This window comes from Gallinula chloropus (assembly GCF_964237585.1).
Source record: "Gallinula chloropus genome assembly, chromosome: 4".
NCBI lineage: Eukaryota > Metazoa > Chordata > Aves > Gruiformes > Rallidae > Gallinula > Gallinula chloropus.
In genome coordinates, this window is record NC_140088.1 from 70,527,466 (window position 1) to 70,544,501 (window position 17,036).

A 17,036-nucleotide genomic window follows, 5' to 3' on the forward strand; every position below is an offset into this window, starting at 1 on the left:
CATGGTATAAGAAGGGTCCCATAAGCTGCAGTGAGAAAGAAGCGGGCAGCAGTTTGCTCAGATACTGCACAAGCAGTGTTTACATTCAGATCCCAGAACTTCCACACGAAGACAAACCAGAAAGTTCTTTCCACAATGTGACTCATTTAGTACTACTCCCAATTCTCAATTAAAGTGATCAGGGAGACTTTAGCAAGCTTGAACGTTTTCACATTGATTTCATTCCTCCAGTTGGTTTACATTGTTTTCCAAGAATCAAGGGAAAACTGCATAGAGAGGAATTCCAAAACCAAAACACTGTCCTAGAGATCAGCAGTGTATTCCCCTTGCTTAAGATACTTATGTACTAGTAGTCTACCAAAGTAGTATTAAGTGGCATTGGTTTTGAAAAAAAAAAAAAAAATCTGACCACTGCAGCTGTAGGCCACATGTTAATTTAACAGCTAAATTTAAGCATCAGAGAAGCCTTAAAGTTACCCACTTCAGAAATCATTTCACTGGCTTATCAGTGGTCAGGAACCACGTGTAGGAAACAAACTTGTCAGCTGGGGAAGGAAGCTGTGTTTAACAGAACACAGGAGCACTCTGGCAACAGCCCATTACACTCAAATTCAGCATGAATTAATTGCCTAGGAATTAATCTCATGTCAGAATTCCCTCTGATGGGAAGATACGTTCCAGGTAACACCCCAGGAGTCTCCCACTATACAGATGACCAGAAAGATGATTTCTGTTTAAGAAGTGTCTGACTGAAGTTAAAAATAGAACATCCTTGTAAGCATTCTTCTTTCAAACAAGTAGTAATAGCAAACTCTCTGAAATGCTTATTAAATAACTTCTTGGAGTACAACTTACCAAGTGGGATACCATCACTGCTCCATCACAGTTTGCATTTGCAGGGTCACTTCGTTCTCTGCTTTCAATGATCTAGAAGAGGGTGCAATAAAGTGTTTGTCACTTTGCAAACATTAAAAGCCCTCCTAATAGTGAAGCAGTTTTTACCATTCTGAAGATAGTGTGAGAACGGCTACTGTGTTCATTCAGTTTTGTTTCTCCATAATGGCGATTTCCTGTCAAAAAGCAATATTGGAACATTTCTGCTTTAAAATTGTACTTTTTGTCCATTATCTCAGATACAAGCAATCTGAAAAACATTAATTTCTAAATAGAATACATGAAGAGATACATCATGATTCTAGATATGATACATCAGTGCTCTTCTACGACAGCAGCTGTCACTGAATAAACAACTTACTTTCTCCTTTTCTGATCCATTCCATAACTTGGTTTGGGGAAACCACCACCTCTTCAATCAGATCTTCTACATACGTATTCCTCTTAAGAGCAAAAACAGTAGAAAGTTTTACCGAAGTCTAAAAACTCACTTCAGTACATTAACAATTATGTTAATTAATACTGTAATAACTATCATAAATTTTAACTGTAATAATTACAGTATTTATTCTGGTTTGTTTCCTTCTTAAAAAGGAGCATCGGTTGAATATCTTTTTATTCTGAACACAGGGAATGGGGAAAGTTTAGACCTTTATCAGAACTGTAGCCTAAAGGCACAGGAATCAAACACAGATCTAGAAACCTTTTTAAAAATAAAACTGGTAAGGGAAATACTCTTCTGGACCATTTCTGAGGAAATCCGGGAGAATATTTCCCAGTAACTGTTATAATGCCATAATTATGCAACTGATGAGTTCTTCTTCCCAAGTTCCAAAAGCATTAATCATTTAGACAAACAAAAAACCCACCCTCACAAAACAACCAATTTTAATTATTTGCTACAAAACTTAAGGAAACCATAGAAGGCATTAACACAGATTTATTTTCCCTACAGATCATCCTACTGAAGAGTTCTAGCCTGATGGTTATTCTATGTTTACAGTGAAAGAAAAGTATATTATTCTGTAGACGATATGTATCTCTGTATATCTATTGAAGACCTCTAACATATTGAACTAGAGGCTTAACATAATATTTGTAGAAATGTTATTAGCTAGACCACTCACAAGTATTCACTCCAAAATAAAATATACTATCCTGGAAAACTTAAGGGAACAAGCCTATATTTATAAAGATAAACCAGCAACAGCAAGTGTAACGTCACAGTTATTCTACTACATCAAGTGTCTTTTTGCTAATTCTGAAGATAACAATTATACAGTGTGTCAGAGAAAAGCTTTCAACCAGGTAACTCTGAAGATTGCTTTTTCAAATTTTAAACTATTTCTTTTACTCCAAGAAGGCACAGTATTTACACTACATAACATCCACCTACATTAACATCCTCACGAATTCCCAAAGGCTTCTTTTTTCTGGTATCACAAAGCAAGTCTGTAATGGTTTCATTGTAGATTTCCATGTAAGAAACTCTCAGCAAGAATTCTCTATCTGGAATCTAATGTTTAGAGAATTAAAGAAAATGCTAAACAACAAAACAAATACAAACTAAACAAATCAGACTAATCAATGGAGACTTTTAACGAGAACATTATAACTCAAAGGCATATGCTTGGATATGATTTCACAGATTACTTTTCCCCCATCCTCTTTGCACATTAGCACCTAAAAATACAGAATATTTTTTCCTCTATCCCAACTTTTCCTAGCTGCATTAACGGTGTATCTCGTAGCCAGCTTTAAAAGCAAGATAATTGCCTGTCCTGGTTTCAGTTGGGATAGAGTTAATTCTCTTCCTAGCAACTGTGTTTTGGCTTTAGGATGACAACAATGTTGATAACACTGGGATGTTTTAATGTAAACATTGTCTAGCAACAACTAAGTCAAGGACTTCAAAGGCTTTCATACTGCCCTGCCAGTGAGGGGGCATCTCATCCTGTAAGGTTAGCAAAGCAACTGCAATATAATATATATTTCCCTCATAAGCTCCTTGTCATAGAATTATTGTTTCCACAAAAATCACAAATATTACTAGTCCTTTCAGTCACTCAATTTAATGGAATCACTCACCTCACAAATAATTTTGAAAACGTGTTGGATTGCCTTAGGGATAATGCCCACAGCATCTTCGTTCCCCAACATGGTGTATGTCTTCCCTGAAGCAGTCTGTCCATAAGCAAAAATTGTGCCTAGAAAGATGGAAGTTTTACTAAGTACTTATGAAACGCATCACAAGCGGGATTTAAACAATTTTAAAACTTACCATTATAACCTTGCACAGCTGACTGTATAATTGGAACAGCTACACCTTCATATAACTGCTGAGTGTTGTTACTTGAGTGAAAGACACGATCTTAAAAAGAAATTAAAATAGAGTATCTAAATCCATTGTATTGGAAGTCAAAAACAAGCTGTCATTGCTGAATTCAAATCCTATAAACAGGCATTGGATTGTTTATAGGATAAATCAAACAAAGTTATTTTGATACTAAGGCAGGGTTTTTTTAAAATTAAGAAACCCACAATAGAAAAAGATACAGTGACCAGAAAAGTAAAAAAACCCAAACCAACCGACAAACAAAAACACTGGAATGATGGACACAGCCTAAGACAAATAACGGCGAGTTTATCTATAAAGATTGTAAACCCAACAAGACAGACTACCTATTAAGCTCCTAGTTTGAAGGATGTTTGAAGAACCTAGTGTGGAGAAAAATGTCTTTGTATTGATAATGTTCATATTTATGAGTGGATCAACAGGAAGAGACTCAAAGTGAGGCAGATAAGTGAATGAAACATCCACACCAGGCTCCTCCACACCTAAATGCTCTGGACCAGCTCTAGTCTGGTCCATTTATAACCAGAATTCATATGAAAATAATCCATATAATCCAAACTCACTCTACAGCACAAACCAGAAGAACAAGAAACATCCATCAGGAAGCTGACTTGAAAAGCACATTCATAGTGTTGACCAAGCCAGAAATCCTACGGCCCCAGTGCCAGTCCTTCAAAATCAGGGAGTTGAACCAAAAGTTCATGGACTTGCAAAAGCCAAGGTCATTTAAATTAGCGTATGTCCCAGCAGTGCAGTAACAAAGGTCCACACAAGCATCAAAACGAAGTAACAGCTTCCAGATTCTTACCATAACTGAACACTTTTGTACCGTTCACTTCAGAAATAGTATTGTTTTCACTTTTCCAGTGGACTGACACTTTATCTTCTAGAGCATTTTCCCTAAAATAAGAGATACTCTGTTAACATCACGAGGTTAATGAGATACTGCACTGCTAACATCACGAGGTCAATGAGATGCTACCAGAGGTACCCCGTTAGCATTACTAGGCTAGGACTCCGCTCCTGCCACGCAGCTCCCCCGCCTTACCGCGAGCGCCTCTCTCGCCCAGGCTCCCGCCAGCCCTGCTTGCTACAGCGCTCTCCCTCCTTCACCGGGACGGACACCACATATTTGTCCCCGCCTCCCCCCCTTCGCAGGGCGGCAGCGGGGCCCATCTGAAGGCGAGAGGGCACAGCAACGCCCCGGGAAGCCGAAGGATCCCGAGGCCTCGGGCGGCACCGAAGCCTAGCCTCAGGACGGGGGGCCCCAGACACAGCCCTCCCGCCGGCGCAGAGCCTCACCTATCGATGAGCGGCCGCACACGTACGCAGACCGTCACAGCCCCCTCCTCCGCCATCCCCGCGGCCTCTGGGCACCGCGCCGCCGGGCACACACTACCCGCTACAGAGACCGCCTTCCCCTCCCGCCGCCAGGCGACCACGGCAATGCCCTAACCGCCACCAGAATTTCAACTTCTCCCGAGGCCGCTTCCTATTGGCCCGCGCAGGGCAGACGCCAGGGCGGAGCGTACCATTCGCCAAAAGCTGATGGGGGAGGCCAGAGAAAGAGGCGTGAGGCCAAGGTGGCTAAACAGCGCGAGGTGGCCCATCGCACACCCCTGTCTGTCGAGAGTCCTGAGGTGGCGCTGACGTAAAAGTTGTGCCCTGTCACGGCCAACTGGGACAGGAAGTGGGTTTAAGTAGTGTGCGGTCACACCTAGACATGACGGTGCTGTGCAGTTAGGGGCTGGGGTTTTTTGTCAAGTAACATTTCTATAGGCATTGAAGTGCGGGTTAGAAAAGCAACGGTGTGGGGAGGCAGGGTGGGTGGGTACATAGGCCGGTCAGAGCGGTGCTACAGGAAACAGTGGCCTCCTCGTCTAATGAAAGGCAGTCTTGTTGTGCTGTCTCCTGGTGAAAGCAATGCATGGGTGGGCTTGGGGGGCAGGCCAGGAGGGGAAAGTAGGCTACAGAAATCAAAAAGAAGACATGCTGTAATTGCATTTATTTTAAGGTCAACTGATTGATGACTAATTATGAAAATGTTTAAACTTTTCAAATAAAAATGGCTCCCCTCCACGTATTTTAATCATCATCCTCCTCTTCATTATCCTCAACATCTTCAGCTTCCTCTTCCTCATCTGCAGCTAAGGCTGCTTCTTTTGCAGCCTTGAAAGCCAGTTCCTCTTCCAGAGTGGGGTCTCTTGTCTCAGTGATTTCTGGCCCACTGGGGTATTCTGCTTGCACTGGCGGAGGCTGTGCGGGAGTGTGGTTCTCTGGACTGTATTTATGACCCCAGCCAAAGTAGATGTTGTCAAATTTCCTGAGAAAGAGAAGCAAAAGATCACACATTCTCCTCCCAGCCAAATATCAGTGGAAATATTGTCAGGCTTCCTTAATCGGCTGTGTAAGAAGTCACTGTGGAGCAGATATCCTAGAACAGAAGTAGTAGAAAGATGGCATCTCTTGTTAACTGCTAATATATCTTCCACTTAAAAACCTACAAATGCTAAAATGATGAAGGCTATACTCTGTCACTGCACTATACTGCAAGACCATTCCAACCTCACATTGGTAACAAAGGGCCATTTCAGAGACCGACTCCATGCCATTTGAAAGCACATAGAGGTAATGACTGTACCGTGTGTGTAGCAATGTATCTTGAGAGAAGTGGGCATGTGCCTCACCCATATTTATAGCTGCATGGCTTGACCCCCATATAATCAGGCCTAGAGGCTAACAGAAGACATGTCAAGGCACAATCAGCATGTAGTAATGGAGAGCAGAAGCCTGTGAGAACCAGAGAAGAAACTGCAAGAATGTTAACAGCTGCCTTACGAGGACTAACGTGACTGTGTAGCTTTAACCAATTGTTAGCAATAGTGAGGCGCGTGTAAGGCACGTGAACAGAGCATATAACCAATAGCAATGTAACGTAACTCGTGTACTGATATAGAAATATATATATAAGCTCTGTGTGTGTTTGAATAAATGAGCTCAACATTGATCACATTGATCCGAGTTGAGTCTGTTACTTTGACTCTGTCACCGTGTGTAGAGAAAACACACGCATGTTAGAACCACAGCATGCAGCTGGTTTTGTAAAAAGTACTATTGGCTCAAGAATACAGGTTTTAAATCAGGACTGTGCCCAAGTATTAACTGGACAGTTACATCCATTAACTTTGTATTAGCCTTTCAAATGATTATTAAATTTCAGTCTTAAATACATATTTAGCGTTGCTGTACACATGTAGTGGCCAGCAGTCCACTCAATAGTTGAACAGTTTAATAGTTGAATTTCAGTCAATAAATTTATAATAAAGCAATTTTGACTTCATTAGGCGGGTATCTATTTGTGTTGTAACCATGTGAATTAGCTACTCACGTGCCAGATGCAAAAGCATATGCTCCAGGCCATCGGTTAGACTGGAGGATTGCAACAGCGTATTGCGGGATCAGGTTTGTAGAAGGCTGAGCTGTCCACGCAGGGATGTTTTGAATTCCTGGAGGCAGCCAAACACACAATCTATGAGTGAAGTGACTTATAAGACCCTGACTGAGCTGCATGACTTTCACAAAATTCAAGTGATGGTTATATTAAGTTGCATGTTAGAGGAGCTGCAAGTCCGAAACAATAAATGCAGGCGCTGTATCCAAACAGGTTGTTTGGATCTATGGGTAGGTAGCACAGGAATGCTAGTAGAGCCACATACTGGAAAGACCATGCTCCTGAAATTCAGTACTACTCACTACTGTTTCTTTTCTTATGGATAAATTATATAGTTATATTTCACCTTGGTCAAAGAATGGAAAGTAGGAGAATTATTTACTATTGATGCAGTCTAATATGCAGGTTCCCATTTTCTTGTGATTTTCAGCAGTAATATGCTACAGGTTCTGAATTCTTATTCGTATATCTACATGTGTGCATATATATATTTATTTACTCACATGTGCACACACACTTATTTTTGGTCTAAAAAGATGATGGAAAAATTGCTGAATGTATTTAATGTAGTGAGCTGTCTTGAATTTACAGTAACCTGACAACTCTGAGGCATTTTTTCCCTTTATTCTCAACAGGATTGTTAACTAGAAAACCCAACTATTTCAGTTTTAATGTCAATACTATTAATTATTATTAATTATTAATTAATTATTTTGGCTTTGATAAATTTTATAAAAGAACATGCTTACCCTACAGGGGCAAACTGTATTGCTCCATGAAGTGTCAGAGACCTATAACTTCAAGTATTAACTACCTAAGTGCCAATGTTCCTAGTGGTTCTTTATCAAAAACTTCATATTCCATGAAGGATACCTTCATCTTCAGAGACTGGAGTGAGAAGAGGAGGTCCTATTTCTTGCTGTTCCTCATCTGGTGTCTCTGCTTTGTCTTCGTCTTCGTTTTCTTCTTCTTCTTCTTCTTCCTCTGATTTTTGAACAGGATTGAGCCAAACGCAGCGACCCTGTAATTGATATAGGAGAAATACTAAGTGTAATAATCACTGAAAGAATGCAAGACAGAACAATTGGTGCAGGCACAAGTTGACAAGTTGAGTGGGCAGGGGGCTGGGGCAAGAAACTTAGATATTCCATAATTGGTGTTCCATATATCACTCATTACTCCCTCAACCCTGCTTACTATTTCAGAATAACCTTATACCTCTGTTTTCAGCTTTCTGTTGTTTGGTACTCTTCTCCAGTTTGGTTTATATCCTTGCTAGATTACTAGTCATTGCAGATTAAGAGGCTTAACTTGCAGGCTTTTCCCCTTCCTTTTAAAGTCGGCCTTGTTATTTAGCTACCAGTCAGAGGAACATAACATAATCTTCTTAAGATTCTAATGCATATAGATTTCATTTTTACAACTATTGCTGGTAATAATTTTAAACATTCTTTCCTACCTATTATTTTACACAAACATTCTTGAATTCATAGACTGGCCAGAAAGTCATACAGCAATGATCATCAAATTAATAATACCGCTTTCCAGCACTAGCCTGATAACACAAAATATTTTATGCTACAATTTTATTTTCAATATTTTGGTTTTAAGCCTTTTAATTTGCAAGAAAAGAAGAAAGTAAGCAACAAAAAACAAACTAGAAGCAAACTAACTGTGGACAAAAACATTCCCTTATAAAAGAAAAAATACATGAGTCTTAAAAGTTTGTAATAGCATGCAAATAATATCTGAATTAATTTAATGAAGTTGGGAAGAAGCCAAATGCACTATATACAGGAATAAATTGGCTTAAATAATACTGTTTTATAGAGATTTAAAATCATCTATGCTCTTAAAAGTAGTTGGGGGTGGGGTGGGTGGAGGTGGGGGTGTGGGTGAGGATACAGGTAGCAATTCTGGGGTGACCTGAAAGCCAATATAGTAATATACGGACTGCAAATTGTTGGCTGCTATCTCACTATGCCCTGGATTTAATTATTAACCCTTGGGAAATGGAATATTATTTTAACCTCGGTGTTGAAAGAAGGAAAGAAAATACACATTATTTTTTGTGCAGAAAGAACAAAACATCAAATAAGTTCCATTTAGCATAGAATCACAAGCTACCTGCATTTTAGCATCCTACTCAAGAAAAGAGAATGTAAAACATTTTTGTCAAATAAGGACTTACAAAAAAAACCCCTAATATAAATGATTACCAGAAATTAGTTTTATCTGTTAAGGCCTAACTCCATATTGTTATCTACAGACAGGTTTCAATCTCAAGAAAACACTACTGAAATAAGCCCTAAACCTAGGAGGTTCCTAAATATATAGATATATAAAATATATGTTCTATGTAAATAAGTGTGACATTTATATATCTACTATATCAAACTTATTTCCTGTAGAAAAGTATTTCAGTCCAATACTGTTGCTGGTGAATAGTTCAAATGTGCACATGAGAAGTTTCATTTACATCCTGAAACCCTACAAGTACTGCAGTGTGAATGGTATCCAAGGTCCATGTGAGCTATGCCAGAACATACCTGCTTTAGAATACTCTGGGTATGGTGTACCCATGTGGAGAGAGAATCCACCATTTCAGCCACAGAAAGAGGCTGAAAATCAGGGTTTTCTTCATATGTTTCTCTTCCTACTCCCCCTTCCTCCTCGTCGTCTCCTTCTTCCTCTGCGAACTGGTAGAATCCAATGGGAGAGATCTGGGTTCCTGCTGAGATCCGAGCTATCTGCGCACGCAGGTAGTTGGCCTCATTTCCAGGGAATGGAGGAAAGCTCACCACAGGAGCATCCAGCCTACCAGTGAAGAACTTCTTGATTTTCCTGGCACACACAATCTGGGCTGGAGTCACTGAAGGCAACTTCACCCATGGCTTACCTGGCTCATTACAGACAAAGTAGACATATTTATTAGCCCCAGTCCCATTTTCTTCTTTTGGGATGACAGGTGGGGGCTTATAGGTGGACTTTGGTGGTTCATCTTCTTTTTCTTTCTCCTCATCTTCATCTTGGACTTCATCCATCCCTTTCTCTCCTTCCTCAATAACTTCCTCTTCTGTTTCCTCCTCCTCTTCCTCCTGATGGCACTGTGCTTCAGCTATAATATAGTTCATCTCCAGGCCCAAGATTTTGCCCCAGAAGCGACAGGTCTGGATTGGCTGAACACTAATTAATTTTTTAAGGGCAAGGAATATGTGATAGGATTCATCTTTGCTCAAGCCAATTCCAGCTTGTTCAAAATAAAAGGCTGTTTCCATCACATTAGGTAGAGGGGACTCTCCCTAAGAAAGAAGATCTGGAGTTAGAGTTGAAAAGCAGTATAATTACCTATTTGAAAAATTAAACATGTCATCCACTGAACACTATACTTCACTTCCTCATAGTGCCACTCATTCTCTCAAAATGCTTTGCAGACTTTTGTTCACTACATCTTCAACTATAATTTAGAAAAAAATAAAATACCTTTTTATGGGTAAAGAATAGGACACAGGTGAACTGCAGCTTTTGGAATATAGGATTTAAAAATTCAAACTCACTTTCAATTACTGCAAAATTAAGAAAGTCAAAATTCTTACACAAGATCTACGAAGAGCTCCAGTGCTAGGGCATCTCAGCTGTGTAAGAAGCCTTGCACAAATGGTATCACTGTGTTTCCTTGTGTTTGTGGGAGATGCATTTGGGGAAAATATACAACGTATTTTATATATTTAGATACCAAAGCAACAATATTTCTCTGGAGTGTGTTTTGTTCTTTTGAACAAAACCGCATAAAGCTACCTGCTTTAAAAAAAAATACTGGCCCCTGCTCCTGCGGTCTTCAGTGGAAGGAGACCTTCAGTACTGGTAATGAAAGTTTCATTAAGTACTTCTATTCGCTTTATCACCCTTCTCTCATTTCAGGGGGTAGGGGATTATATCACACAGACAAAGATATTAAAGGCTGTACATGGCAGGGGAAGGAATTTGGAGTGAATAGTGCTAGCGTCATATTGAATTCTTTGGCCTTTCCAGACTTTTTATACTGAAACAACATAGACAGGAGTATGAAGAATTTTAAATTATGTTCTGAAATACCCTACTTTTATCCATTTTTACAATCTTATACTGTTACTATAAAAGAAGTGATAGGCTATGGAAAAGCAGAAAGACTATAACTTCTGTTGTTAGTTTCTGTATTCCACAATGACAAATAATTTGAATGTAAACTGGTAACTTTGTAAGAAAATTAACTTCTTGTTGATTCGTTTCTGTTAGTTATTATAAGAATTCTTGTAATTTTTCATTGGTTACAAATGCTTCTGCATATAAACAACTGAATACTGAAAAAAATCCCTTGTTTTAGTAAGTGGATTTTCAATTCTAGTAGTTCTTGCTATTTTTTTTTGTAGTTGGAGAAGGACAGACTGCTACCACAGGTGGAGCTGGAAGGATCACAAAATTCTCCATTTTCTATTTTACAATAGCAGCTGTGCACAATATGCTCAAACTGGTGTCCAGAATTATGGCCAGTTTAGGTGAAGGAATACCACATGAGTTGGCATGTGGAGATATGAAACTTTACATTCTGTTCATCATCTCTTAAACATCTATGATTTTAAAGGCTCAGGATATTTACTACTGTAAAAAATCCCAACTTAGTAACCAGATGGGTTTTCTTTTCATAACCAAACATGAGACCTACTCAACTATGAAGAGGGCATATGGTAATGTGGCTACAATTATTTATATGATTGTGAGAGGCAATACTACAGAGGACATCACAAATTCCTCCCTTCCTCCTTTCCCTTTCCAACATTGTCCCACCTATTCCCTTTTATATCTATGTTTCTCTGATATTAACTCACTATCTCTTCTTCCAGTTCTTCATCTCCTTCTCCATCTGCCTTGAGGAACAAAGCTTTACGTTTTTCTGCAGCTTCAAATGTTGGAAGAATCTCATGTTCATCTCGAAGAGTGTCCATTTTTTTCTGAAACCGAGCCCACTTCACATCTTTGCTGATATTCTCAATTATGTCTACTGCATTTGTGGGCTGTTCATCCAGGATCTTTGTTAGCATATTAGCAAGATGATCATATCTGCCATATAAATGTAAATATTATTGGCCTACTATATATAAAAGTCAGAATATTATGGTTTTTAATATCAAAAGTAGAAGCAAATCACCTGGAGCTTTAGACAAACCGTTGGAATAGTTAGATGAAAGGGAATCTTGCAGCACTACAGGAAATTAGACTTGAAAGTGGCCTGATTAAAGTATACTTAGGAGTAGTTCCATCTTCCATTTTTTGGTATATATTGCACTTGCTTTAGGAGCTGAAGCTGAATTTAAACTTGGTCGTAATCAAATCAATTTCCCTTTGAACTCTATTAATTCCCTTAGGAATTTTGATTCTGAAAGATGCTGGATACACACAAGTATCACAGCGATGAAACACTGCATTTATAACTTATTCTTCCATTATATATACACCCCCTGGCATCCTTCTCTTTCTTAGCCAACACTACTTTCCTCTCCACTCATACTTCCTACCCCTTTCAATTGCGTCCCTTTTTCATACTTACAAGTTCAAGCCAGATGTCGTGCTGCTCTTCAGTAAATAGGCTTTTGCATTCTGAATTGCCAGCATTCGGGATTTGGGATCTGGCATCTGATCATCATACGGACTGTATCCTGGAAGGCGGAGACCGTAACCTGGTTCATGTGGCTCATAGGGGCCATGACCATGTTCATATGCTTGACTGTGATCTTGGCCTACTGCATATGCCTGATAGGCACCTTCTGGTTCTTGTGCTTGGTAAGGGTCTAATCCCGGTGCATATGACTGATACATTTTTTGCCTCCTGATGAGAGCCTTGTCCCAGAATGTACCTCTGGCTGATGTTTTCTGACACCTGTAGCTTGTAAGAGGCTTGTCCTGCTCCCCGTTGATAATAGGGTCTGTGATTGATATGGTGCTTGTTGCTGTGCGTGATCCTGGCAAACAGTTGGTCTTTGGTCTTGTGCTTGGTAGGGGTTTTGGTCAGGTGCACGTGGCTGAAAAATGCCCTCTCTCTGTCCTGGAGGCTGATCAGACGCTTCCCTTACCCCTGGTAGTCATAGAAAGCTGGGCCCCGTTCTGACTGCTGAGGTTGATAAAGGTCTCGAAGGCCTCAGAAGGTGGCTGCCCGGGTGTGAAGATTACGGCTTGGGGCGGTCGGGGCCGTGTCCGGGCCACAAGTGCTCCCCGAGGCCTGGCTCCTCCTGCTCTTCCCGCGGGACAGCCTGGGCGAGGGCTCCTCGGGAGGCTCGGCCGTGGCCTGGTTCAGGGGGGAGCGGGCTGGGCCACAGGCACCGAGCCGCCCCTCAGCCGCTGTCGGCTCCGCTCGCCGCGTAGCAACGGCTGCCGCACGCACGGCGGTGGTAAACCGGCCGCCGTTGCTTGGGACGCCAGGCAGGGCGGTGCCGGAAGGGGTGGGACGGCGGCGGGTATTTAGTCGGGACTCGGCATTACTGTCGTATAGCAGCTCCCGTTCGGGAAGGGATAGCTCGGGTAGGGGGGCAGCCGGGGTCCCAGAGAGCGGCGTCAGGCCGTTGAGACGCTGGGAGGCGCGGCGCGCGCGGGAGAGCCGCGGTGCGGCCGTCGGAGCTGCCCTTCCCGCCGCCCGCTGTTAGCCGGCGGGCTGGGCGGTGTCCCGCTTGCTTCGCCGCTTTCTAAGGACCAGCAGGTGGCCGGGAGAAGCCTGGTTTCTGAGGGGGCTGCTTTCAGCGTTCCTCAGGGGCGGGGGGAGGCGCAGGGGCTCCCTGAGGGGGCTCTCGCTGTGTTGGGCCGGGGGCGCCCCTGCAGGGCTCGCTTCCCTCAGCCCGGCGGGCCTGGCGCGTTTTCTGGGCGGGAAATCCCAGCGAACTGCGCGAGCTGTTAGTGCCTTTTCTGGAGGGGCTTTCAAGCCCCCTGTTTGCTTGTATCGCTGTGAGGTGCTGTCGGTGCTCTGTCTCGAACGCCTGTTGTACGAGGCTTTTTCCGATCTCTGCTGAGCCAAGAACGCATCTGCAAAAGCTTAATTTTGATTTAAAAAGAAATGTGACATTGATTTGTCTTAACTGTTTCCAGTGCCTGCAACAGAAAACGTAGTTTAGCCTGCGTTTTAGTGGTGATGTATCGTGCTGTTGTTCTAAGGTATGAACGTTGTTTCTTTAAGGACAAAAATATTGCAAAATCTGATAGTCACTTAAAGTTATGTTCACAGATCCAAGCAAATCAGATGTAAATTAAGTTAGAATGAAGGTATTCTGATAGCACCACGAGAGAGCTGTTTTCTAACAGTGTTAAGGAGGCAGCTGGCCATAATGTGAGTATCTTTTTACAACAGAATTCAAACACTAAAATGTGAAGGTCTGTCATGTTAGAGATGAAGAACCTACTAGCTTCTATTAATTTAGGTACTTGATACTTGTTCTGTAGGAATATAGTAGCACAGTGCTCTATGCTTTTGTAGTCCCATCAGAGATTACGTACCTCAGTGCTTGAACAGGTCTTCAAAGTAATGTTAATATCCAGAGCCCCATCATGTGTGGAAAACTTACATAAATTTTCTCTTTAATTACTCATAATTAAATGCATGCAGAACTTTTGCTGTTTGAGTAGAGTTAAACCCAAACTTTAGATGCAACAAGAAGGTTATGAAACAAAATACAGAGCAGGTGAGGCTTAAAGTCCTTTTAAGAATTTGCATTTTAGCAGGTATGTGCAGCTGGCCCAAGAATAACTGTCAAGTGTTCTCTAGCAATCCAGCAGGGCGAAAAATATTGTCTTAGAATATCCATGTAGAGAAGTTAGTGATGTACAAATCTCAGCAAAATGCCATATTAAGGCCATAAGTTGTGTTAAAATAATGCAATGCCTAACTGTTATTGAGGGGTTAGTTAATGCAATATTTAAAGAATGCAGTTAATTTTGAAAACTTATGGTAAGTAACCAGAAAAAAATTCTCAGGTGGCGCACTGCAAACTTCTGTCAAGTTCCAAAAGACTAACTAAATGCCAGAAGTAGCACTGAGGAATCTGGTTGATTCTGAAAGAATGACAAAACATGTTTCCACATCCTCTAAATAGCTAGAGTGTTTCTTGAAGAATTAAAAAGTTCCAGTATTGTGTTCCTCTGATTCCAACGAGTAAGGCAATATCATAAGAATGTGACTTCTGGGTTTCAGCTAGCAGTGGGTTTACTATTGACTTGCTGCTCTTTGTGAGGAATGTGCAGAAGTTCGTTTTTCTGTATTTGCAGACTGCAATGTATTTACATGGACTGCAGGGGGCGGTGAAGTACTTGTAAATTACTTGTAAATTCCTTTTATTTGATATCTATATTTAATACTTGGAGTGAGAATTGATTTTAGTAATTCACTCCTATAAATATTGTATAAAATTAAGTTGTCCGGGACGTTCTGTGAAGCTCGAGAAAGGACAACTGCTTTATCTTTTCAGTCTTGTTCAGCAAAGAGAAAGCTAGGGGCACCTGTATCTTGTAATAATGTTACTCTCTGCTTTTGCGATTGTATAAATTAGAACACATGTAAAATGCACAATGGCCCAGGGCAAAAAGTTCTGCAGTGCAGAAGGGTGTTTCAGCAAGGTGCTGTGATGATCTCTCTTTGATACAGTAAAGTAGGAAATGGAGATATGCAGTATTGCTGCAGAATCTTATGCTGATGATCACTGCCAGCAACATGGCTAATTAACTGAACAGTTCTCTTTCCAGTGGAGATATGTTAATGGTTTATATTGTCTTTGCTGTGGCCAAGTTGCAATGGTTTCTCCTGTGGATTGAAGACTAGTATTCAGTACCCCTTTTTAAAAAAGAAACAAAAATACTCTTGCTGTTTTCCAAGTGGAGATCCAAAAGTGGTATAAAATGTTGCACTGGACTGGGCATCTGTTGCATTTCTGTTTGGTGAATTTGAACATGCTTGTGCTGGTAAGGGAATGACAGGCAATCTAACTAGAGCTTCCCATTTCAAGTGGTAATCCTTCTGTGCTCTGTTGATTTCTGTGCAAACAACTATTGAATTGGAAAGCCCAGATTCAGGTCCCATGTGTCTCTTCCTAGAAGAATGCCTTCATCAGCAGTCCAATATGTAGCACCTGTAACAGCTGAGGTCAAGCTGCTCTTTACTGTGTAGCAGGCAAGGCAATTTTCACTGAATTCCAGCCCATACACTAGCAATCAGGTGCTATTGCTTTCTGTGTGAAGCTTGTTCTTGCCAGAACATCTAGTGGCTGCTGGATGTGCTGTCAGCTCACTTAAGGGGGAAAGCATAATTAGTAGATTCTTACTGGATTTGGTACAGCATAAGATTCAAACTGCATCCCATGGTCAAGACTAAAGTGCCTGAGCATATGAAGATGATCCTTAGATTTTTCTTTGTGTTTATCAACTAAATACTTCTGCTCACTTTGACTGCTTCTAAATAAATTTAAGAGGAAAGGTACTTGCAAAGTATGGGTTCTGTCTTGTTACCTTTGTTAATTCTCATTACTATTGACTACATAACTACATTAAGCATAATATTATCTATGTACATCACCCTGTCAATCTGACCTGTTGAAAACCAAATAGCAGCATCAACCCTCACACCAGTACTCATACTAACATTCTCAGCCTGTGAAGCAGGCACTGGGCTAGCTATACCAGTCCCCACCACACAAACCCATGGCTCAGAGCAACTCCACAACCTACAGCTACTACAATGTTAAAAATCATCCTCCCAACAGTCATACTTATTCCTACAGCCCTCCTTACCCCACAAAAACTCATGAACAAGCATCGCTGCACACAGCATACTAATTGCCACCCGAAGCCTTCAATGATTAACTCAACATACCACCCACACAAAAACCTATCCTAATGAACTGGCATTGACCAAACCTCATCTCCTCTACTGACACTTTCATGCTGATTATTACTCCTTGTAATTATAGCAAGCCAAAACCCCCCCTCACAAAACCAAATCTTTATCACTACTATAAATGTAGTCCAACCAATTCCAGTACAGCAAATAAAAATATCAAAACAATTAGAGTGAAGACTTCATACCCAACAGTAGTTTTCCAGGTTACAGTAATAACTTTAAAAAAAAAAAAAGAGGAGCAAAAATTCCAGGGATTAAAAAATTCACAATAGAGCTTCAGACTTCTTTTTAAAGAACCTAGGACTAGACATCATCTGTTAATCAAGTAGTAGCTTGCTTCCTGAAGTGACCATGACTTTGAGAGGACTGAATTGTATTGCGGAGCTAGTGAAATTTCCTCTGCCTCAGTGAGCCGTGTATGGCTCAAA

The 17,036-nt window shown here is 40.9% G+C and overlaps 2 protein-coding genes across 2 annotated transcripts in view; both read right to left on the reverse strand.

Annotated features, from left to right (window-relative positions):
- The window catches only part of CENPE (centromere protein E), a gene marked incomplete at both ends in the record, with an annotated part of 37,752 nt that extends 33,144 nt beyond the window's left edge, over positions 1-4,608 (reverse strand). Inside the window, 8 exons of the mRNA XM_084264068.1 lie at positions 856-927; positions 1,003-1,070; positions 1,256-1,337; positions 2,291-2,410; positions 2,983-3,101; positions 3,176-3,265; positions 4,059-4,150; positions 4,553-4,608. Coding sequence (XP_084120194.1) covers positions 856-927; positions 1,003-1,070; positions 1,256-1,337; positions 2,291-2,410; positions 2,983-3,101; positions 3,176-3,265; positions 4,059-4,150; positions 4,553-4,608 — 699 coding nt within the window. The remainder of the gene's footprint in view (positions 1-855; positions 928-1,002; positions 1,071-1,255; positions 1,338-2,290; positions 2,411-2,982; positions 3,102-3,175; positions 3,266-4,058; positions 4,151-4,552) is intronic.
- Positions 4,609-5,335: 727 nt separating this feature from the next.
- On the reverse strand, positions 5,336-16,524 carry LOC311191156 (radial spoke head protein 6 homolog A-like; the record flags this gene model as incomplete). The annotated part of the gene is given in 14 exon segments (XM_084263255.1): positions 5,336-5,573; positions 6,639-6,756; positions 7,575-7,722; positions 9,251-10,003; positions 11,567-11,798; positions 12,286-12,555; positions 12,557-12,661; positions 12,663-12,807; positions 12,810-12,855; positions 12,857-12,901; positions 12,905-12,987; positions 12,990-13,368; positions 13,423-13,757; positions 16,500-16,524. Coding segments are annotated over 14 exon segments (2,922 nt in total).
- Between the last annotated feature and the right edge of the window lie 512 nt (positions 16,525-17,036).